A 24,351-nucleotide genomic window follows, 5' to 3' on the forward strand; every position below is an offset into this window, starting at 1 on the left:
TTTTTCTGAGAGTTTATTTTACTTTTTATGCAGTAGAATTAGGAGAATTGGGTTTTTTTTTTTTTCATAACCAATTCTTAAGTAATGTCTACTTTTTTTGTTGTTTCTCTAGGATATATTATATTGATTAAAATAATCCTCTTCTCTAATCACAAATTTGAAGTAGCTTTGAATTAATATATTTAATTTGATCAAATTTCCTTTGTATTCTGTTTTTCATTAATGAGTGTAATAATTCAAAACATACCCACCCTAGGCTCAACACTTACAAGATTCTATTTCACTGTGAACAGGAAAATGCAGTAATGTTATAAATGGTAATGGAATGTTAGAGCTTAACGAGACTTGAGACAATCTAGTACAGTTTTTATTTTTGTTGTTTAAGGTGAGGGACATTAAATTACTTGCCTAGAATTCCAGAAAGTTGGACACAGAGCCTGGTTTGCAAGCCAGGATTTCTTATTCACAGTTCCATCCATTTTTTTGATTCATATTTCCTTAACATATTTAAACTGAAGTTAAAAGATATTTAAAAATTCAAACATTTATGTTAACCATGATTCAATAGGCTTCCATAAATACACCTTTTATGATTCAGAATCCAGCTACATTTAAAGTTAGCCTGAAATATCACTGATAAACTGAATTATTGCCATAGTGTTTACTATTATTACATTTATACCTTTTGGTATTTATCGCCTTTTTTTCTAAAGCTTCATTCATTCATTACAGATGTTTTCTGCCTTGCATTCTTCCTTTTTCTGTTATTTCCTGGAATACTTTTAGAAACCACTTTGGTTATATGAACTGTTAATGTACAATGTCTTCCAAATCAAGGAATGTGAGTAGCCTCTTACTTTGACCATGAAAAATAACTATTATAGATAAGAGGTGCTTGAAATTCAAGTTATGTCCATTTTTTATTGGAACATTATATATATTATATGTGTGTGTATATTAATATATACAAACACATGCATATATATTTATATATTCACACATTTTACATTTATATATATTTCAAACTAGTTTCTTAAGGTCTATTTTCTAATTGAGAATATATTTATAGTTGATGTCAAGTGGAATTTGGCAGAGAGGTAAAGAAGAAGAAGGAGTTTATGGTTTTCTAATAGAAGACATCAGGAAAGAAGTGAACAGGGCTTCTAAACTGGTAAGTAAATTGTTTTACTCATTATACTAAATACTATAAGTATGATCATACTAGGGAAGTTTTTTCCATCCGTTTCCCTACTGGAAATTTATAAGACTTTGATTTTTTGTTCAAAGGCTTATTTTTGTCAAATAAGGTATATTTTAGAAGAACTTTTTGTGTATTTGCAAATAAAAGCGAGGTTAACCAACCCTGAATAATATATGTGACAGTGCTGATTTCACTTCCTTATTTTATTCCAACCTATCTATCATTTCACCCACTCCTACCATCCGAATTATGACCATACTTCCACTCTGCTGTTCTTCAAACCTTTAATCCTGAGTCAACCCAGATGTTCACTTTTCATTCTTATACCTCAGTTGCTGGGTTGGCATGATGGGTTGAGGTGGAAATTACACAGCTATGCAGACCAGTAATTTATGATATCTCCACCTCTTGTGGACATTCTGTGACATTGTGTACCTTTGTTCATTGTGTTCTCATGTTCTCCAGGATAATGCAAGGAAAGGATTGTAGGTTTCCACCTGGTCTGAGTAGAAATAATGAGAGTTAGGGGTGCCTGGGTGGCTCAGTTGTTAGGTGTCTGCCTTTGGCTCAGATCATGATCCCAGGGTCCTGGGATCGAGCCCCGCATCTGGCTCCCTGCTTGGCGGAAAGCCTGCTTTTCCCTTTCCCACTCCCCCTGCTGTGTTCCCTCTCTCACTTGTGTCTCTCTCTCTGTCAAATAAATAAATAAAATCTTTAAAAAAAAAATAATGAGAGTTAGAAAATGAGAAGGTTAAAAAAAATGAGAAAGTTGGAAGTACAGGGAATTTTGTCCAGAGAATATAACTGGAACTGATGGTTTCAGTGGTGGAGCAGTTTTGGGTGATGACAGGATTCATTATTACACTGGAGTAGTGATGAAGGGACACATCATAACTGTCAAAGAAAGGTTGTCTCATCAATGTCGAAGTTGTTTACAAAGGGGTAGCAAGAATTAAGATACCAAAGGTGCCAAAGTGTGGAGGAAGCTAGAGAAAGGTGCCAAAGTGTGGAGGAAGCTAGTAGGTGACAGAGGGTAGATATCATTAGGCTCAAAGGACCAGATTTTTTAAAGTATGAAGGCAAATTTATGGCCTACAACCTGCAACAGAGAACTAAAATAATGTTCTGATTGTCCCCCTTGCCTTTTTCCATATCCTACTCCCAACCCTTGCCAAGTCTGGATGAAAATAAAGGAGGATGGGAAAATAAGTAGCTTCACTCAAGAAATTCTGTAAGGGAAGCAAGCATATAGAGACCTTTATCTTAGTTGAAGCAAAAAAAATGGAAGCAATTATTTTTGAAGATGTTGAGGATGCTGGGGGCCAGATGGTAAAATAGAGGCTGTAGGACACAAGAGAAAACCTTGGGAGAAAGGTTAGCAGTGGCATTTATCTAAGGACTATGTGAGAGTATTAGTATCAAAATTCCTCAACCTCCTGATGATAGTGAACTTGTGGTGAAAGATGACCTCAAAAGGTCTCTGTGCAGTTTGGAAATATCTTTTTCTTAAAACATCTGAATCCTCTCTGACTATATTGTGAACCTTTTTTTTTTTTTTAAGATTATTTTATTTTATTTTCTATTTTTTTTTAAAGATTTTATTTATTTATTCATGAGAGACAGAGAGCGAGGCAGAGACAGAGGGAGAAGCAGGCTCCCCAGGGAGCAGGGAGCCCAGTGCGGGACTTGATCCCAGGACCCTGGGATCATGACCTGAGCCGAAGGCAGATGGCTTAACCATCTGAGCTACCCAGGTGCCCAGATTATTTTAGAGAGAGAGAGCGCATCAGCAGGAGGGGTGGGGGAGAGGGAGAGAGAATATCAAGCCAGGTTCTGCGCCAAGCGTGGAGCCCAACTCGGGGCTTGATCCTCCCAACACTGAGATCATAACCTGAGCCAAAACGGAGTCGGATGCTCAACCGACTGTGCCACCCAGGCTCCCCTATTCTGAACCTTTGAGAATATCTTTATCCTGAAGAAGTTGTCTCCATTTGCGACATTAAGCTAGAGTTCCGTATGTCAGTTTACTGGAAAAGCCTCAGGTTGGCAAGGTATTCTCCAATAACCTAGTGGTATTTCATGGGTCAGCATAAGACTGTATAATCCCTTCATCAGTGACCATTTTATAATGGCTCTCTCAAGGGTTCCAAGATATTTTAGATACTGCTCTGTATCTTAGTAATGCTTTAATCATCTAATAGTCTTTGTATTCCTATACCACTGTTATATTTTAGTTAGTGGCAGCGGTATTGTATTTGGTTCCTTTGGGCTACCATAATAAATTACAGCAAACCGAGTCATTTAAAACAGAAATTTGTTCTCACAATTCTGGAGACTAGAAATTCCAAATCAAGCTGTCAGAAGGATTGGTTCTTTCTGGGAGCTGTGAGGGGAGAATCCCTTTCCACGCTTCTCTCCAAGTTTCTGGCAGCTGCTGGTAACCTTGGTTTGTAACAGCATAACTCTAGTCTCTGCTTCCAGCTGCACATGTTCACATGGTCTTCCCCTCTGTGAGTATGTGTCTTAAATTTCCCTCTCCTTTCACTTAGAAGGACACCAATCATTTGATTAGGGACCACCCTAAATCCAGGATGGTTTCATCTTGAGATCTTTAACTTAATTACATTTACAAAGACTCTATTTCTGGGGCACTTGGGTGGCTCAGTCACCTAAGCGTCCCACTCTTGGTTTTGGCTCAAGTCATAATCTCACTTTTTCATTTGGTTAGGATACGGTGATCCTAGCTGACTTTTTTCACAGATTGGTTTTTAATATTGTTTTGCTGTTTTCCTTGATGAATATTTCCTATTTATGTGTTTTTTATTGAGATTTGAGACTTTAATGTATAGCCATTATGTTTACAAAACCCTTCAGTTGAAAATATTTTAGCCAGGTAGGAAGGAAAAGCTTCTCTGTCCCATCCACATGTTAGATTAGAGATGACTCTTTTACCAGAAATTGTTATAGGAGTGAATCTTTAGTGTCTTTAGACTGTTTCTGGGTAGAACAGTTTTTTCAGAAATTGCTTTAATAAACTGTCATCATAGCTGTTGTATGATGAAAATAATTTTCAGACTCCCCACAGGAATATTCATTTATAACTTGGTCATACTATATTACTCAGATTTTGTATGTTATGACCTCTGTTTTCATATTTTCTTCTAGAAATGCTGTATTTGCAAGAAAACTGGTGCTTCAATTGGATGTGTTGCACCCCGATGTAAACGAAGTTATCATTTCCCATGTGGACTTCAGAGAGAATGTATTTTCCAATTTACTGGCAATTTTGCGTAAGTTAATTAATTGTTGAATATGAAAGATGAATGTTAAGGAAAAATGGAAAATGGGTATGGATATGCCAATGATATAAATCCTTTGTAAAATTTCTTTTCAGAGCTGCACATGTGAGTTTACACATATATGTTACATATATGTTTTATATATATTTAAAATTGCTTCCCCCCTCCTTTGTGGAGTCATCTCTATCTGCAAAGTCTTGGGAATTGCCAGAATTGAATGGGCTTAACAATTAATATTCATCTTCAGCTCTGGAATATAATATGAAATTGTTAATTTATTAATATTTTGTAAAAATTTCCACCTTACATAATTCTAGATTTTTATGTCACTCTTTATTATGGTCCACTCTTCTTCCACAGAGCCATATGTATTTCTCATTGAGTAAATTGAAGGCATTTAGATTTGGTGGAGTCCAAAAAATAAATATTGTGCCCTGGAGTGCCCCTGACAATATTTACTTTCTGAATCCAGCTTTAAACATCAAGATTTATGAATTTTAGTATTTGATATTATGAGTGTTCTATTTCTTTTAGTCTTTGTGTTCTTGACCTATTTAATGGATTGTTAGCATGTACAAAACTGCAGTTTAGAAAATGCAAATGGAACTAAATTTAGTGGGTTTGGAATAAGTTTTTATTTGTATTTTATGTTACATAATTAAAATATTTCTTTTTAAGTTCCTTTAATTTTGTACAATATTGAGTATAATGGTGTTGCTAACAATATTACATAGGATTCTCAACATAATACTAGTTACTGAAATTCTAGGAGTTAAGTCTTTTTTTTTTTTTTTTTGTAAGATTTTATTTATTTGAGAGAGAGCTAGCAAGAGAGAGCAGGAGCAGGGAGGAGAGGGAGAAGCAGGCTCCTCACTGAGCAGGGAGCCCAAGGCGGGGCTCGATCCCAGGATGCTGGGATCATGACCTGAGACAAGGGCAGACACCTGACCGACTGAGCCACCCAGGCGCCCCTCTAGGAGTTAAGTCTTACCACCAAAAGGTTCACATTATAAAAATCCTGCTCTCCTTGGTCATAGTTTGTGAGACTGATTAAGAGTGCCAAAGTTCCAGTCTTGTAGGTTAATTATGAGTGAGATACAAATGAGTTTCCTCTTATAAATGCGAATTGTAATGGTAGTCTCATTGTGTTTTGTAATTTATTAGATGTTGTTTTTAAATAATTTACATTTTAGGTCATTTTGTTGGAAACATCGACCTGTTCAAATAATTTCATCTAATAATTATAGAGACTCCTTACCATGTACCATTTGCTTGGAATTTATCGAGCCTATTCCAACTTACAGCATATTACGAAGTCCTTGTTGTAAGAATGCTTGGTTTCATAGAGACTGTTTACAGGTAAGTTATTTTGTAAGCTTTATCTGATATAAAATTTGTTCCTAGCTGATTTGAATTTTAATTTGTTTTATATTTTATTTTATTAAGGTTTATTTACTTATTTATTTACATAATCTTTACACCCAGTGGGAGCCTCAGACTCATTATCAAGAGTTGCATGTTCCTCTGACTGAGCCAGCCAGGCACCCCTGATTTGAATTTTAAATTGTAAAGAGTTGACCTGTGTATTTTACCTCTACTTGTAACTTAAAAACAGCTTTATCAAAGCATATTTTACGTATAAAATTTGCTCTATTGAAGTGTACAACTAATATTTTAAAATACTTTAGAACACTACCTTTTAATGTATATTTACACTTAAAAGTTTTTACTGTTTTAACCTAAGATTTTGTCTGTATTTCACAATGAATAAAACACAGATTTAATTCCCAACTTCATTTACATATTTAAGCTTAGAAAACTAAGATATGTGAAATGATTAATTTAACTGGAAGCTAAGATATTTAAATGTTGAGGCCTTTAAAAAAAAAAACTATGTAAACACTTTATCACAGCTTCTTGACAGGGACTGATTACTGTTTAATGAATTAAAGGTATTCTTTTTGAAAGCCACCTTGTATGTCAAACCTGATGACCGGTTTTTGGGGGTTTTTTTTGTTTTTTTTTTTAAAGATTTTATTTATTCATTTGACAGAGATAGATACAGCGAGAGAGGGAACACAAGCAGGGGGAGTGGGAGAGGGAGAAGCAGGCTTCCCGCCGAGCAGGGAGCCCGATACGGGGCTCGATTTCATGACCTGAGCCAAAGGCAGACGCTTAATGACTGAGCCACCCAGGTGCCCCTTTTTTTGTTTTGTTTTGTTTTTTTAAAAGATTTTATTTATTTGAGAGAGAGAGCGCGCATGAGCGGGGGGAAGGGCAGAGGGAGGAGGAGAAGCAGACTCCCCACTGAGCAGGGAGCAAGACTTAGGACCCCAGGATCATGACCTGAGCTGAAGACAGACGCTTAGCCAGCTGAGCCACCCAGGCGCCCCCGATGACAAGTTTTTAAGTAAATATCATGAAACACATAACATTAAACACTTTAGTATTTATTTGATTCAGAAGATTCTTGAAGATTTTTAAAAAGATCTCACTTATTGATAACATCAAATACAATAGTGTACATGTATGAAAGTGCCAACTGAGAGACAGTTACAGTTAATAGAATGCCAAATAACAAAGGATTTAATTAAGTTTAACACTTTTTTTTAGAGCTTGGCTTTTATTATTGTTTAGTAAAATAAAATGTTATTGATTACAGGTTATTCACAAAAGTATTTTTTAAATTTAGGAGATGTTGTAAATCCTCTTATATTTCAAGAAAGTCTTAAAAGTACTAATAATAGTCAAAGTACATGAGTGAGTCGAACAATAGGCAATAATTATGCAACTTCTTCTCAAGTAGTGATCACTCAACCTAGTACAAAATATACTTTCAAAATTACAGTTTATCCTAGTAAACCCCTGCAGTTTCACCAGGGGTGGTATCCCCTGCCTTTGAACTTAAAAATCTTCTAAGCCATCCTGATCATTATGTAGAAACAGAATATTCAGCACCTCATGGACCCTACTTTATAGCACATGTGGATAGAATGAGTGAAGCACAGAGGTTGAGTATGGGGTCTGATGCTGCTGTCTACACTCAAGCTCTATTGGTACACCAAAAGGCCAGAATGGAACGACTTCAAAGAGAATTTGAGATTCAAAAGAAAAAGCTGGATAAACTAAAATCTGAGGTCAATGAAATGGAAAATAATCTAACTCAAAGGCACCTGAAAAGATCAAATTCTATATCCCAAGTACCTTCACTCAAAGAAAGGCAGCAGTTGAGAATCTGTAATAGACAACTCCAGACTGACACTGACATTAACCAAAGAAATTCTTTTTCACGCCCGAGGACCACATTTTATTTTTTAGCGCTGTTCATAACTTTTATGACAATATTGGATTTGTAGATCCCGTACCACCAAAACCCAAAGATCAAAGGTCCACCATCAAAACACCAAGGACTCAAGACACAGAAAATGATGAGGGGTCTCAGTTGTGTTGTACTGCCTGTATTTCTTTGAACCATTCTTAACAGCCTTAATCTGTTGTGAACAGTGTAAGATACCAAGGCGTTTCTGAGCCAAAAGGCCCTATATCTCTAAAATCACATTTGAAGTTCAAGAAACTAGTCTGTCATCAAAGTTCCACTGCCTCATAGGATTTTGTCAAATTGAAGGTACGGCAAGATGGTGGTGTGCTAATGTTAAATGTCAGCCCACAGAGCTAATAATACCTCAATGTAATGTCATGAGCAGTTGAAATTCATCACATGAAAGGTAATCTGCTGAAAGACTTGATTGTCTGCTGCCTAACCATGTACAGTATTACCAGTAGCCCATTGTGGATAATTCTCAATGTATTAATGCCTAGGTATTCCCAGTACCTTTTTTTTTTTTTTTAATTCAAGTTAGTTAAGATATAGTGTACTATATCTTTCAGGAGTAGAATTTAGTGATTCATCACCAGCATATAACACCCAGTGCCCAATACCTTTTCCCCCTCATGTCACTACTGAATTTTGATAAGAGGAAGAAATAGAACAGTGGTTTTCTTTGTCTTTTTTTAAAGATTTGTTTATTGGGAGCGAGAGTGTGAGTAGGGGGAGGGACAAAGGGAGAACAGGGAGAGAGAATCCTCAAGCAGACTCCCTGCTGAGCATGGAGCCCAACATGGGGCTTGATCCCAGGACCCTGAGATCATGACCTGAGCTGAAATAAAAAGTTGGCCACTTAACTGACTGAGCCACCCAGGCACCCCATGCCTTTCTTTCTTTTTTTTTTTTTAAAGCTTTAGGTGAAACACTACTTACATGAAGAAAAGAAACAAGGTTTAACTCTTTAAAAACTGCTGACTCCTGGTGCCAATGGACAGGGGGAAAACTTCATGATTTCGTGGTACTCTTGGCCTTGTCTTTGTCTTCCTTAAAAATGTCTCCACTCTGTGAAGCCAGCATCCAGGGTCTAAAGATGAAAAGGAAAGCAGCATGCATTGTCTGTAAAAACATGTAGTGAAATACCCCAGAGCTTTTCCTACTGTACCTGTCTCTTGAGTTTAAGTGATTTCTTTTCTTCTTTATTATTTTCTTCTATTTCTATGTATAGTGTAATAGTCTTTTGTTAACTGATTTTCTTTTCTCCTTTTAGTGATTAAGCACAATCATGTCCCTTTTTAAGCCTTACCTGAGAGAAGCAGTGCCTTAAAATAAAAAACTTCAGTGAAATGAAACTGCACAAAATAACTTTCCTCTACTTATTCTGTACTTTGCCCTCATGAGTGCCGATGTTCCGTGAAGACATACAGACAGATGATGCCCAGTGAATTGCAGGAAATACTACAAGACTTATGTCTATAAAGTCACACTATATATTGACTTTAGCAGTGGGTGACACAATACAGTGTTAATCTTCCACAGGGAAGCTTAAAAGATTTTTAACCCACTGACGGAGCAACAAGGTTAAGCTGGCTTCATCTGCCTGGTGTCCCACAGAATTTTCACAAGAGATTACTATTGGGGTAATTGGGGTTTCAAAACCAGCAATAGCAGCAGTAGCTATAGCCTTGGTTTCTGGAGAAGTTTAAATGCCTTACTGTTGGGACCATCAGTATCTAAACCTGACTTGGTGGCAGTATCATGTGTACTTACAAAATGAGACTAGTCATATTTAGGACAACTGAAGAAAAGCTGGAAAAAAGAAAAGCAAACTTGAACACTGAAGCAACCTCAAGCCATCTCTTTATTTTGTTGATTTATTTTTATAAAGAAAGTAAATATGGCCAAGAATGTATATAACTAAATGAAATCAAGAAAAAGAACTATACATTTAAAAAAAAATCAGAATTATGAAATTAGATATCTATGCTTACAATGGGGTGAAGGGAAGTGCTAAAAATGTAACAAAAGGTAGGAGATAATGGTGACTGTCATCCCCTGTAGATGTCTGTAAATAGATATTTTTTAAATAAGTAGGATTATTACAGGTGATCTATATGAATGTCAAAGCCTTGACTTCTAGGCTTTGCATCTGGTATATGGGAAGAAGAATGACAATCCTAGTTAATTAGACCAGAACCAAAGCCCTTACGTATATGGTGCATTTTGTTTTAAAACTACGCCTTCACCTGCAGTTCTGTGTGAAGATTGATAAATCCGTTTTTACTTGTTTTATTAATAAAAACATGATTTGGGTAAAGAAAAACATTAGAGTGATTAATTTGTATTTTTTTTGCATGAGCCTCGAACTTTTTTATATTTAGGATTATTCTGTTAAAAGTGTCAGGATGGAGCCTGTTTTGTTGGGTAAATTTTATAAATTCTGTTAGTTCTTATAAAGAAGTGTTCGTAAAAGTATCCGGGGAGTGCAGTTCATAAATATCATGAAAAGTTATCTTCACCTAATGAGAAAGAAGTTAACACTGTATGAGAATTTTACAAAAGTAATTTATCTTAAGAGTTTATATTTGAATGAATGTAATTGCTGCCAAATCTATTATCTTGTTAATTTTATAAGCGCATGTTATTTTTCAAATTAAGATTTGCCTCATTCAACAAATAAGAAAAATAAAAAAGACTTGCTTCAGTTATTTGTTAGTAATGAAACACAGAGAGGTTCTCAAACTTGACTCTAGTATTCATAGGGCTTTTTTGTGAGCACTGAAAATACCAAATTTCTAATCGTGTCATTAAAAAGTCAATATTACTTACAAAAATGTAGGTCTACTTTATGCAAATATAATATAAAATCACAGCCACATGGACACCTGTCTGTGACCTAAATATGAACATGCAATTGTTAACCTGATTAGAGACCAGTTAGAAATAATTCTTGAGTCATGTTCTGTAAAGGAGCTACAGTGCCTTTTCCATTCTGTCAAACAAGTCTTAACTGAAATAGTAAATGGAGTCTACCCTATTACATAACAATACCCAAAGAAAAATTTTTTTAATCTCTAAACTTCATTAATATAAGACTTGAAGGAAGAACAGTCCTATGCAATAGCTTGAGAATTATATATAGTTAAGCATATTTCATCATTTGTGACCTCTGCAATGGTATATTCATTGGAATTTTATACGGAGAGAGTGCAGATTAATATTTTAAAGCTGATGGGAACTTCATTCTGTGTATATAGAGAATTGCCACTATTGTTCAGTTTGGATTTCTCCATCATTGCAGTGGTCTTGTATCTTCCTTATGCCCTATGTTGTTTTTTTCCTCCATATTAGACACTCCCTTGTATCATATCTATTTACTACGATCTTAATATCTGTGTCCAATTACTCCTAAAGGCCCGTTAGGTTCAGAGATTTCAGTAACTTGTTGCTTTCCTCTGACATTCTTTGTGTGTCCCACTTTTTATTTTTGTTTTTATTTTAATTTATTTAAGTAATCTCTACATCCAATATGGGGCACAAACCCATGACCCCAAGACCCAGGAGTCGCATGCTTTTTCGACCACGCCAGCCAGGCACCCCGCTACTAGTGTTCTTTGAACCTGAATTCTTTTGTTTTCTTTATCATTCATAAACTATTCCCAAGTATATCAGGTCTACCTAATAGATATTTTTTGTGTATCTTTTTTTTTGTTGCTAACCTCTGCCTAAAACCCTCTGTGATTTAACTTTAGACACTTAAAAAAAAAAAAACAAAACTAGACTTTTGAAGGGGCCTACTAACTGGCCTTTTCTCCTGCATACCTTATTCTATTAATACTGGCTTTGATTTCCCTGTCTAACCTCATTACTGAGTTAGACATGTAATGTAATTGCCATCATGTAATCCCTAAGCATATTATTAATTAGTTCCCTGATCACATTGTGCTCTCTCTTGCCATGGAGACTTGATATGTGCAATTCCCTATCCTTGTAATGCCTTTTGTCCTGTTTTCCTGACAAACCTTTGTTTCCTCTTCCAAACTTAGCTTTGACCTTGCCATTCCTGTGACATTTTTGTCAGGCTCTTACGCAGCCTTAGGTACTTATTCCTTTCTCTTCCATGTATATACTTTAAAACACACACACACACAAACACACACCACACTTTTATAAAGTATTATAATTGTATCTCACAATTATTCCTTGAAGTAGGATCTAAGTTATTTTGTTTCTCTTTTTGGTATATAGCATAGTGTTTGCTACTTACACAGTAGGGTTAAATAATTGTTAAATGTGTGCTACTAGTTTTTTTTTTTTTATTGGGGATTGGCTACTCTTTCTAGTAGGTTTATAGTTTTCTGTTCCTGAGTACCCTCTGCCTGCTGGTTCTGTATTTGTATTTGCTGAAGCAGTGAGAGTAGGTTCTATATTTCTCCCCTTTTAGGAAGAAAACTAGCTTAGAGATTGAATTAAAAACAGAACCAAGGATGTTTTATAGTAACACTTATTTAAATATCCCTCCTAGTTGAAGTAGTTCAATATTTTTACTGTTTTATTCACTAAGAGTGATGAACAACATGATATGTGGGGACAGAAATGACATTGGATAAAAAGGTTGAGAAAGATAGATGTAAAGCTAAAAACAGCCAATTCTTTAACTTAATTTTTTTATCATTGGGGAAAAAAGATCTCAAAATTTTAGCAGTAGAATAACTTCGTTTATCAAAGCTTGAGAACTAGCATAGAAAATGTTTTCCTAATATATTAAGTGAAAAGTAGGACATGTTCTGTTAGCTATTATAATTTATGACCTGATACCGTGTTAAATTGTTAACAATAGATTTTCTGTTTTCCACTGTAGGTTCAAGCAATAAATGCAGGAGTGTTTTTCTTTAGATGCACAATATGCAATAATAGTGATATATTTCAGAAAGAGATGCTGAGAATGGGAATTCATATTCCTGAAAAGTGAGTACCATTTAGCCTTTTGACAAAAAGATAATTTACATGTAGGATTTAATAACAATGGAAGTAATCACTTATGTCTGTCATAGAGAAGCAGTCATCTTAAATGGGGAAATATAAACCTGTCCCTACCACTGCCTCCTTCTTCCCAGATTGCTAGTTCTTGAGAGCAGGGACTGTGACTTTAATGTCTCATTAGTTGAGTTATAGTCTCTTTAATAAATACTTCAATTGTGTACAGTATTAATTGATTGACTTATACACAATATAATAGACTTCAAAATGGCATGTATAAATTAAGAGAATCACGATGTGGTTTAAAATGTATAACAAGGATTTTCTTTTTTTTTTTTTTAAGATTTTATTTATTTATTTGACACAGAGAGAGAGAGGGATCCCAAGTAGGCAGAGTGGCAGGCAGAAGGAGAGGGAGAAGCAGGCTCCCTGCTGAGCAGAGAGCCCGATGCGGGGCTCGATCCCAGGACCCTGGGATCATGACCTGAGCCGAAGGCAGATGCTTAACCGACTGAGCCACCCAGGCGCCCTAACAAGGATTTTCTTAATACTTAAAGATGAGGAATCCAGAAATAATGTTACTAAACTTGAAATTTAAAGATTAGAAGTAAAATATTAGGAAAAATGTAAGTTTTAGAAAAATTTTTTTTAAAGATTTTATTTATTTATTTGACAGATACACAGTGAGAGAGGGAACACAAGCAGGGGGAGTGGGAGAAAGAGAAGCAGGCTTCCCGCTGAGCAGGGAGCCTGATGTAGGGCTCGATCCCAGAACCCTGGGATCAAGACCTGAGCCGAAGGCAGACGCTTAACGACTGAGCCACCCAGGCGCCCCGAAAATATCTAATTTTTCATTTAACATTTGAAAATTCACTGTGAGAATAATTAACTGCAGGATAAAATGACACTAATAGATTTATATCTTGAAGAGAATGATTAATCCTAAAAAGAAAAAGTTTTATCCTTGTTCCTAAGTATGTGAAAAGTTTTTGTTTTTAGATTTCATAACTAATCCTTTTATGTAACATTTTAGTTCAAAGTGTATTTTATATCTTTCTTCATTTACAGAGATGCATCTTGGGAATTAGAGGAAAATGCTTATCAAGAACTTCTGCAGCACTATGAGCATTGTGATGTCCGAAGATGTCGTTGCAAAGAAGGGCGAGACTATAACGCACCTGATAGGTATATTGGGAAGTCCAGTTGTGCTTATTGTACTTATTTAAACTGTCAGCTGAGGAAGTAGTTTTCTAGTTAATGAAATGTAGTTTTGCTCTTAGGATGTTTGAAGTTTTAACTTGAGAGGAAGTATATTTATTAAATACATGTTGACATCTGTTTACAGAGAAATTATTGCTATCAGCATAGTTGTAACTTTTTTCTGTGGTGTATTTTCATGAGGCTTCATTTTCTAGAGCTGCACTGCCCTATGTGGTAGCCACTGGCCACATGTGGCTATTGAGCACTTGAAATGTGGCTATTCCAAATTGAGAGGTGTTATAAGTGTGATATGCACAGTGAAGACTCACTGTTCTTAATTTGCTATGGCTGCTATAACAACAGATACTTGTTTTCTAACAATCCTAGAGACTAGAAGTTCAAGATAGAGGTATCGGCAGGTTTTATTTCTTCTGAAGCCTCTCTCCTTGGCTTGTACATGGTTCCCTGCTAGCTGTGTCCTCACATAATTGTCCCTCTGTCGTGTCCTAATCTCCTTTTCGTATAAGGACACCAGTCATATTAAATTAGGGCCCACCCATATGACCTCATTTTCTTAATTATCTCTTTAAAGGCCCTATCTCCAAATACAGTGACATAGTGAGGTGTACTGGGTTTTAGGACTTCAACTTATGAATTTGGAGGGAACACAATTCAGCCCATAATAGTAAGACAAAAAGAACTAAGAGTATCTTGTTATATATATATATATATAAAGATATATATATCTTTTTATATTGATTACATGTCAAGTAAAATGAATGAATGTTGAAATTCATTTCACCTGTTTCTTTTAATCAGGTCGCTAGAAAAATTTAAATTCATTAAATGACTTGCATTGTATTTCTATTGGATGGCACTGTTCTAGAGCTTAATTTAACTAAAGTAATCTAACAGTGTTCTTTTGGATCACTATAAAAAGTGTTTAATATTTAAAATTATTGATTCTTTTGTAATGTCAGTAGATACTGGCTCTAATCTTTACCATTATTTTGTGCCTTCTATGTATACACCATACTGTGTTAGATACCAGAAATCAAGAGTATCTTCATTTTTTTTTTTTTTTTTTTTTTTTTTTTTAAGATTGTATTTGTTTGTGAGAGAGAGAATGAGAGACAGAGAGCATGAGAGGGAGGAGCAGACTCCCTGCTGAGCAGGGAGCCCGATGTGGGACTCGATCCCAGGACTCCAGGATCATGACCTGAGCCGAAGGCAGTCGCTTAACCAACTGAGCCACCCAGGCGCCCAAGAGTATCTTCATTTTTTAAGATGCAGAATAAATAGTAACAAATCCAGTTTTGTTGAGTTTATGGAGGATATTTCAATAAATTTTTAATCCCTATTATACAATCTTACTTAACATGGCAAGCTGAAACTTAAAGTGCAAAGCAGAATATCGGGAGTCTTGTTTCTCATGGAAAGTGATTTGGCTGGGTAAGCTAGCTCTTATTTGCAAAGACTCAGCTGATGTCTTGCCAGCTTTGAAAAATTTCCCTAAGCATCTCTTACCACTTCTGATTTCCCATTCTAGGCTGGGTTTTTTCTTTTGTGTGCCTGTTACAATGCAAGTGACATTGTTGGAATTTGTTTTTGTCATTAGACTAAAAATTATTTAAGGGCAGAGATCTTATTGAAGATGTCAAGTATTGTATATTCTTGCTTACATGACTGGTGACCCTGATTATTCGTTTGTAAACCTCTAAAGGGTTGTGCTGAGGCACAGATGAGATAATGTATATAAATGTGCTTTGTAAACCATAAGGCACTTTAGATTTCTAAGAAACAATACATTCACTCATATTGATATTTTCTAAATTTATTTTGGGCTGTTTTATTTTTATTATTTTTTTAAAGATTTTATTTAATTATTTGACACACAGAGCATGTGAGCACAGGCAGGGGGAGCAGCAGGCAGAGAGCCTGGTGTGGGGCTCAATCTCAGACCCTGGGATCATGACTGAGCCTGAAGGTAGACACTTAACCGACTGAGCCACCGTGGTGCCCCTATTTTGGGCTGTTTTAGTTAATCTGTATATATTGCTTATATATTACTGATCACCCAGTCAGTAGCTACCAAACTCCCCTTCCTTTCTGGCAACTACTTGAGGCTGCTATTCCTTGTCTTTTCTCCTGGGACACAGTACCTGCCATCTGAATGCTTTTTGTTTTTTTGTTTGTTTGTTTTGTAATCTCACTCCCTCATTCTAGTGATAGGAAGGTGGTTTTGCTGAAAGGCACCATGGTGTAGTGGTTAGGAGCATGGGTCCGAAGCCAGGTAAACTAGGTTGGAAGCCCCACTTTGGGACTTACTAGCAGTGTGAACTTAATTGGGCAAGTTATTTACCTCTGTATGCCTTGGTTTCCTCCTTTTTAAAATGAAGGATAATAGCGATTTTTCCTATTAAAATTATGAGGATTAAACTTTTTGTGTAGACTGAGAACTGGGCCTGGTGTATAGTAAGCACTCATGTTAGATGTCCTCTTTCTCTTCATCATTTGGCAGAACTATCTGGGAAAGTGAGGGAGACACACACCTCCATACCCATATCCACACAGAGAGATTCACCTATACCTAATGGAGGGGAGGGTATCCAACTACCTCCTTTTTTTTCTTTTTCTCATTCTTTTTCTTTTTTTCTCTTTCTTTTTTCTTTTTGAGAGAGAGCATCATGTACATAGACGTGGCGGGGGGGCAGGAGGCACGGGCAGAGGGAGAGGGAGAGAGAAAATCTTAAGCAGACTCCACACCCAGCATGGAGCCTAACACAGGGACCCATCTCATGACCCTGAGATCATGACCTGAGCTTAAATCAAGAGTCAGTTGCTTAACCGACTGAGCCACCCAGGCGCCCCCAACTACCTCTCTCATCACCTACACATCCACACACTCAGGGAGTATACCCATTTTATTCTTAGAGGGTATACTCATAACCAAACAAAAAGTAAGCCCCACACCACAACCCACACCCACACCTATACAGAAAATGTGAGTGTGGACTGGCATATATCACACAATCCAGTGGAGAAACATGGAGGTGGGGGTGGAAGGGAACAAATAGGGGAATATAAATATGGGCAAGATAGTAAGTCTGGATCCTGTTGAGCTACATAATACTGGCGTTTATAGGAAGTAATTCCTCACAATGAATGTGAAAAATAATATTTTAGGTAAGATAATATATTTACTGATGCTTCTTCCATGTTGGCCACATTTTTATAGCAATTTCCCTATGAGCTAGTAATTTCCAAATATAAAAGAAATTTTTTTCCTTCTTAATCCTATTCTTTCTGGTGTTTATAGTCTTGTGTATGTGCATGTACATGTTGATATTTAGTTTAGGTATTTTAAGTTAGTGACTATTTAGAGGAAGAGGTTACAAACATAATAAGTGAAATAGAAAAAAAATAAGAGTAATGTAGTGTCAAAGCAGATAATCTGTTTTCCCTCCTTTGGTAGAAGGGTTGGTTATATGTGAGATGGACAATGTGGCCTGTGGCAGTGCAGGTGGTTGGAATTAGACCAAGTTAATACTAAAATGTAAACATCTGTTCTGTTTATGTCCTCAGCAAATGGGAAATAAAGCGCTGTCAGTGTTGTGGTTCTAGCGGAACACATTTAGCTTGTTCCTCATTACGATCATGGGAACAAAATTGGGAGTGTTTGGAATGTAGAGGTATTCTCTACAATTCAGGTAATATTTTGTAATTTTGAATAAAGACGTTTTTTCAAATGTATATTATTTTAAAATTTCTTCCTGTATATCTGTAATGCTAACATTGGGTTTTAAATCTACAGAGGATTTCCAAAAAGCCAAAAAACATACATTACCCAACACTAACAGTGTGGGAATAACTGATTGTTTGTTGGAAGAATCATCACCTAAATTACCCAGACAGTCACCTGGAGCCCAGCATAAAGATCTACTGAGGTATGTATTTTGAATTGGGGAAAAATATAAAACTCTCTCTTTCTTTTTTTTTTTTAAAGTAAGCTCTGTGCTCAGTGTGGGGCTTGAACTCACTGCTCTAAGCTCAGGAGTCACATGCTCTCTCAACTGAGCCATCCAGGCATCCCTATAAAGCTCTATTTTGAGAAAATTAGACTAGGAAGTGGCGCTATATATATATATATATATATATATATATATGTATATATACACACACACACACACACACTTAGAATATTAGCTGATCTTAGTATTCTGGAAGAGTGTTTTTCAAACTGTAGGACCAATATTTGATCATGAAGGAATGCAACCAGCATTGAAAAAAGAAAACAAAACAGGATAGAATGAATGTAAAATATCAGATTGCATTGCAAATAGAATATATATGAAATTTATTTTATTGTATACTGAGTCATGATGTAAAATATATATTATAGATCATTTTCAAGATAGTTTAAAATACCAAGTATACCATGTTACTTGGTTGAAAGGAAGGAATCATATTTAATATAGTGATTTTTTTTTTAATTGTGTAATCATTTGCTTAATATATTTGCTGTCAATATCAGAGGTCTAAATGTCACCTCTTTAGAAAGTTTAAGGCACACATACAAGTATTATTGTATTGTATTAATGCCTAAATATTTTCCTACCTGGGCTGGTTCACCCCGTCCTTAGGCAAGCTGGTGGTTCCCAGCTTCCGGGAGGTCACCATATTGATGCCAAACTTAGTGCAGACACCCAGTTGGCATAGCACACAGCAGCCTAGAACTCCTGTGCTCAAGCGATCCTCCTGCCTCAGCCTCCTGAGTACCTGGGACTACAGGTGTACGCCACTGTACATAGTAAAATAAGTAACTTTCAAAATCATAACATTTAAATAAGACTAGAATTACAACTTAGTATCATGTCAGGTATTTATTTATTCAGCCGAAGTTAGGATTTTTAACTATATGTAGCTTTGCGAAGGAGTTTTTAGAAAAACACGCAAAGCTAACGTTAGTAGCTAAGCATGATGGAAGGAAGTACTTTTTTGTTAAAAGTAGTATCGTTAGGGGCGCCTGGGTGGCTCAGTCGGTCAAGCGTCTGGCTGACTCTTGGTTTTGACTCAGGCCATGATCTTGGGGTCCTGGGATCCAGCCCCACGTGGGTCTCCATGCTCAGCAGGGAATCTGCTTGAGATTCTCTCACTCTCCCTCTGTCTCCCCCCGCATCTCCCCACCTACCCCACTCCCCGCACATGCACCCACGCGTACACTCTTTTTTTAAAAAAAATAGTATCAAGTTAAAACTTAGAAGGTAAAGAGAATTTCTGTGAAAATACTTGATAACTAGATTTATAGATGAAGTGGAATATGAAGTACTATTCAAAAAGTGAAGAATTGCTGTTTTAAGATATCACTTGTGTTAACTGAAAACTTGTTACAGATGTTTTTTAATATTTTCAGTATCAAAAATGTTCACATTAATTTTAAAACTTTTAATATGTAGGTTTCCAAAGATGTTATACCAGGGAAGTTTGATTCCTTGTTCCATGCTTTAACATCATATTCTAAAAGAATAACATCAGCATTGCCATTCCAGGCAGGAACAAGGAATCAACCTGTTACACAAAGGCATATTTCTGAAGGATTGTCTTACTTCCAAAAGACTTCGGTTTTCCTGCAACCTGGGTTAATGAATTAGGGGGTGTGTGTGAAGAAAGAAAAAGCAAAGCCTTGTCCACATTGGAGCATTGTAATGTTTTACGATGAGAAAAATTTATACTTGATGTGGAAAGGTGATCCATGGACGTTGCTCCAAACAAGATTATTTTGAGTACATTAATTTCAATTACAGATGGAGAAATTGAGGCAGAGACAATTGATTTAGTCCATACAATTGCCTGGAGGTCTTAATAAGACATAGGTTGCTAGGCCTCATGCTCAGAGGTTCTGATTCTGTTTACTTGCTGTTATGGCTCAAGAATTTCCACTTCTGAGGCACCTGGCTGGCTCAGTCAGTGGAGTATGCAACTCTTGATCTCAGGATTGTAGGTTCGAGTCTCACGTGGGTGTAGAGATTACTTAAATATAAAGTCTTGGGGGAAAATTTTGCATTTCTAACAAGTGTCCAGATGCTGTTGCTGCTGCTAGTTTCGAACCACACTTTGAGAATTATTGCTATAGAATTGTGAATTGTGTTTATAATATTGACTCTACTGTTAACTAACTTTATGATTAGAAATACATTGTGAAATCTCTTGAAACTATGGTTCTCTCATAGAGTAAGCAGAAATTACATTTGTTCTGTTTTTAAAGGATCTAGTAAACTTGAAATGCCTTGGAGCAACTGTTTGCTATAGCCATTGGCCAGGAGGGTGAGATTCTGAGCTTCTCTCTTACATCTGAATCCACTGAATTGATCAAATTTGAGAGAATGATCTATCAACATTCTCATAGATCTTTTATGATATTAGATTTTAATTGGTAGGAAATTGGGGAGTCAAGAATTTAGAAACAAATAGCTTTTTGGTTCTGGTGGCAGCTGCTGTCCGTTTTTGGGTGGGAGTTGGGGAAGAATTTCCTTTTTAACTAATTTTTCTATTTTTTATTGGCTAAATAACTGCTGTGTCATGTAAAGTACTTTAGAGTACTTAACCTCTCTGTTTAAATTCATATCTTATAGGCAAAGCAGTAAATTTAGAAGAGACGTTTCAACGATAATGATGGAATTAGGATTTCAAATTAAAAAAAAAACTAAAAGATTATGGATTAATAAAGCCAATATCTGGAATAGTGCCTTAGATGGATTCAGAAATCAAAACTTTAATCCTTCATACACAATTGAAGTAGCATATATCAGTGAAAATGATAATTTTGGAAGAGAGCATCCTGGATCAAAGCAAGAATTCCTAAGTCTCTTAATGCAGCATCTTGAGAATTCACCAATATTTGAAGGGTCCTTGTCAAAGAATTTGTCTCTAAATTCTCAAGGTAATTTTATTTATTACTGTATCTGCTGAATATACCATGTGAAAGAGATAGCTGGTTAGAATTAATATTCAGTCCCTGTGGTCAAAATGTATAGTTCACTTTGTTGTAAAATACTGATTGAATCACAGAAGAGTAGAGAAAGGGGAGTGATGTTCTTTAAATTTTGTAGTGAAACTTTTTATTTAAGAATATACTTAATTTGTTTTAGCAATATCTTCCTTAATTTATAATTAAGTGTAACTTCTTAAAAATGTACTTTATATTCATTCTAATTTCCTTTGAATAGAGTGGCCAAATAGAATGGATGATTATTTGAGCCCTTCTTGTTCACATATTTGAAATTTGCAGATCGGATGTTTCTTCACAGCCTAGGATTTTTATCACATAATTTTCTGGTCCACATCTGACAGATTTTTTTAATGTACTTTTGCTTTCAAGAATTTTTCATGCACATTTATGTATATGATACTTTTCTATCTTCTGATGATGAATTAAAACATGAATTTCAAAAGAGTGATTAATTCTAGCATTCTTTTTTAGGAGCTTTTATACCACTTTTGCTGTAATAGGAAATTCAAAAGAGTGAGAAGACTTAACTTCATTCCATTTGAATTTTCTCTTATATTTTCCCTAGAACTTCCTTACTGTTGCCTGAAGCATCATTAAAATAACTGAGAAACTACCAAGGTTTATTTGTACACACTGTTTAACTCTAAACTCCCAAAAAAAAAAATCACTCCAAATAATCAGTAATGTTAACTCAAGACAGTTTTGGTACAGTGGATAAATGCATAAATTCACAAAATCTGAATTCAGTTTTGTACACATCTATTTCAGTTGCTTTATATCCTTAGATTAATTATGCAACCTCTCTGGAATTCATTTAACAGATAGAGAAACTGTGACTGCTAATACGTAGCATATAAGGTTATTGTTGAGATTTTATTATTAGTTCATGTATTGATAATGTTACTTAATAATTTGCTCTTTATTAAGAGAAATAAAGGAAAATATACATATCTTTTTGATTTATCAAAGCTAAAACATTTTATTTATTTTTAAGTTTTTATTTTAATTCAAGTTAACATACAGTGTTATATTAGTTTCAGGTGTACAGTATAGTAATTCAGCACTTCCATACATCACCCTGTGCTCATCACGACAAGTGCACTCCTTAATCACCATCACCTATTTCACCCATCCCCCCACCATTCTCCCCTCTGGTAACCATCAGTTCTCTATAATTAAGAGTCTGTGTCTTGATTTGTGTGTGTGTGTGTGTCTCTCTCTTATTTTTTTCCCTTTGCTTGTTTGTTTTGTTTCTTAAATTCCACATATGCATGAAATCACACAGTTATTTGTCTTTCTCTGACTTATTTTGCTTAGTAGCTAAAACATTTTAAATGACAATTTAAAAAATATTGAAAGTTATGATGACATGGTAAGATAGCATATACTCTTGGGAGTAAATTTGTGCCATTTTGGAAAATAATTTAGCCCTATTTATCAACAACCTCCTTTGAACTACTATACTAATCAAATAATCAAAGATATATAAAAAAGAATATGGAAATAGATATTGATTATAATATTGTTTCTCATATTTTTGAAATTATGACCTAGCCAAGGTAGCCAGTAATAAGATGGTTTCCATTGCAGCACATCTATAAATTAGTTTTAATCAGTCATTAACTGTAGATTTGAATAATTGTGTATAACATAGAAAAAGTTTACAATAATATTGTAAGTAAAAAAAAAGCAAAAGTCAAACTATTTGTACACTAATACACATACTAGAAATACACATCAAAGTGTGCACACTGGTTATTGTGATTGAATTATATGTGATTTTTATTAAAGATTTTCTGTATTTACATCTTTTCTATTATGTTATTTTGTATTCAGAAAAATATATTTAGGTGAGATCTGTATTTTATACATGATTCTAGTTTCTGTAAATTATTTTACATTTGTCTAAGTCTTAGTTTTTTGGGATTTTTAATTTACTGTATATGTATTCATTATATATGGTTATCTTATAATAAAAGAATTATATTTGATGTATTTTTATCTGTATCTACAGCTCTGAAAGAAAATCTTTACTACGAAGCTGGCAAAATCCTTGCCATTTCTTTGGTTCATGGTGGTCCTTCACCTGGTTTCTTTTCTAAAACCTTGTTTAACTGCCTTGTTTATGGACCAGAAAATACCCAACCAATTTTAGATGATGTTTCAGACTTTGACGTGGCACAAATTATAATCAGGGTAAGAAATGTGCTTGTTTATTAAAATACAGACTACATTCTAGTTATATTTGAACGTAAATGCTGGATCTACAATAGAATAATACTCTTTGTGCAGTAGTCAAGAGGCATCAATATTTTTGTTTACCAGCAGAGTTCACAAACAATTAAGAGATAGATGTTAAGGTTAGACAACTAGAGATCAAAGGGCCAGGTGTAATGTTGATATAACTAATTAGATAATGTGACTTTGGTCTGTGGTCAAAGTGGTTTGTTAACACTTCTCAGAATTAGATGGATTTATCTACCCTGCCAGAGACAATATAAGGCAGGTTCTTATTGTCTGCTAGATTTCAGATGAAAGTGCACTTTCTACAGGCAGGTGGATCTGCAAAGAGGAAGGACTTGGCTTACCAGTCAAAAAACTTAAGTCTGACTCCTACAGGGAGATAAGTATGATAGGTGGAGAGAAGGACCAGGCTGAACTTCTTCTTTATGGAAGCAAGTGAGGAGACTCAATGTTTCCACCTAAAAATAGTTACCATTTATTAAGCCCTGTACTACATATTACCTGTACAAACTCAATTTAGTTATCATAATGCCCTATAAGTATTATTGCCTACATGTTACTGATTTGGAAACTAATTGAGACAATGAAAGTCATCCAACTTTTTTTCCTTTAACCTTCTTCCTGCTTAACCTTCTTAACCTTCTTCCTGCTATCCATTGTCTCCATTAATAGGCAGGATAGTTTAATGGTTAAAAGCAAATGCTCAGAAGTCAGATTTTAGTTTGAAATAACTGCTATAAGCTGTGTGACCTTGGGCATGTTAGTTAATCTTGGTAAGCCTCAGTTTCAAAATCACAAAGTAAACAACATGGAAGTGTGTCCTTTTATTTGGCCCAAGGTGTCTCATCCTAAAATGGTAGTTTGTTTTTTTTTTTTAAAGATTTATTTATTTATTTATTTGACAGAGACACAGCTAGAGAGGGAACATAAGCAGGGGGAGTGGGAGAGGGAGAAGCAGGCTTCCCGCGGGGCAGGGAGCCCAATGCGGGGCTTGATCCCAGGACCCTGGGATCATGACCTGAGCTAAAGGCAGATGCTTAACTGACTGAGCTACCCAGGTGCCCCCTAAAATGGTAGTTTAAATTGATCCTTTAAC

The 24,351-nt window shown here is 35.5% G+C and overlaps 1 protein-coding gene across 2 annotated transcripts in view; it reads left to right on the forward strand.

Annotated features, from left to right (window-relative positions):
* Positions 1–24,351, forward strand: part of G2E3 (G2/M-phase specific E3 ubiquitin protein ligase) — a 60,902-nt gene that overhangs the window by 25,471 nt on the left and 11,080 nt on the right. For both annotated transcript variants that reach the window (XM_032404871.1, XM_032404870.1), the window contains 9 exons: positions 1,070–1,171; positions 4,367–4,491; positions 5,694–5,859; positions 12,684–12,790; positions 13,871–13,987; positions 17,588–17,712; positions 17,817–17,949; positions 20,635–20,942; positions 23,026–23,207. In XM_032404871.1, the coding sequence (XP_032260762.1) occupies positions 1,070–1,171; positions 4,367–4,491; positions 5,694–5,859; positions 12,684–12,790; positions 13,871–13,987; positions 17,588–17,712; positions 17,817–17,949; positions 20,635–20,942; positions 23,026–23,207 (1,365 nt within the window). The remainder of the gene's footprint in view (positions 1–1,069; positions 1,172–4,366; positions 4,492–5,693; positions 5,860–12,683; positions 12,791–13,870; positions 13,988–17,587; positions 17,713–17,816; positions 17,950–20,634; positions 20,943–23,025; positions 23,208–24,351) is intronic.

Source organism: Phoca vitulina, unplaced genomic scaffold, assembly GCF_004348235.1.
Source record: "Phoca vitulina isolate PV1807 unplaced genomic scaffold, GSC_HSeal_1.0 scaffold7, whole genome shotgun sequence".
In the NCBI taxonomy this organism is placed as follows: Eukaryota; Metazoa; Chordata; class Mammalia; order Carnivora; family Phocidae; genus Phoca; species Phoca vitulina.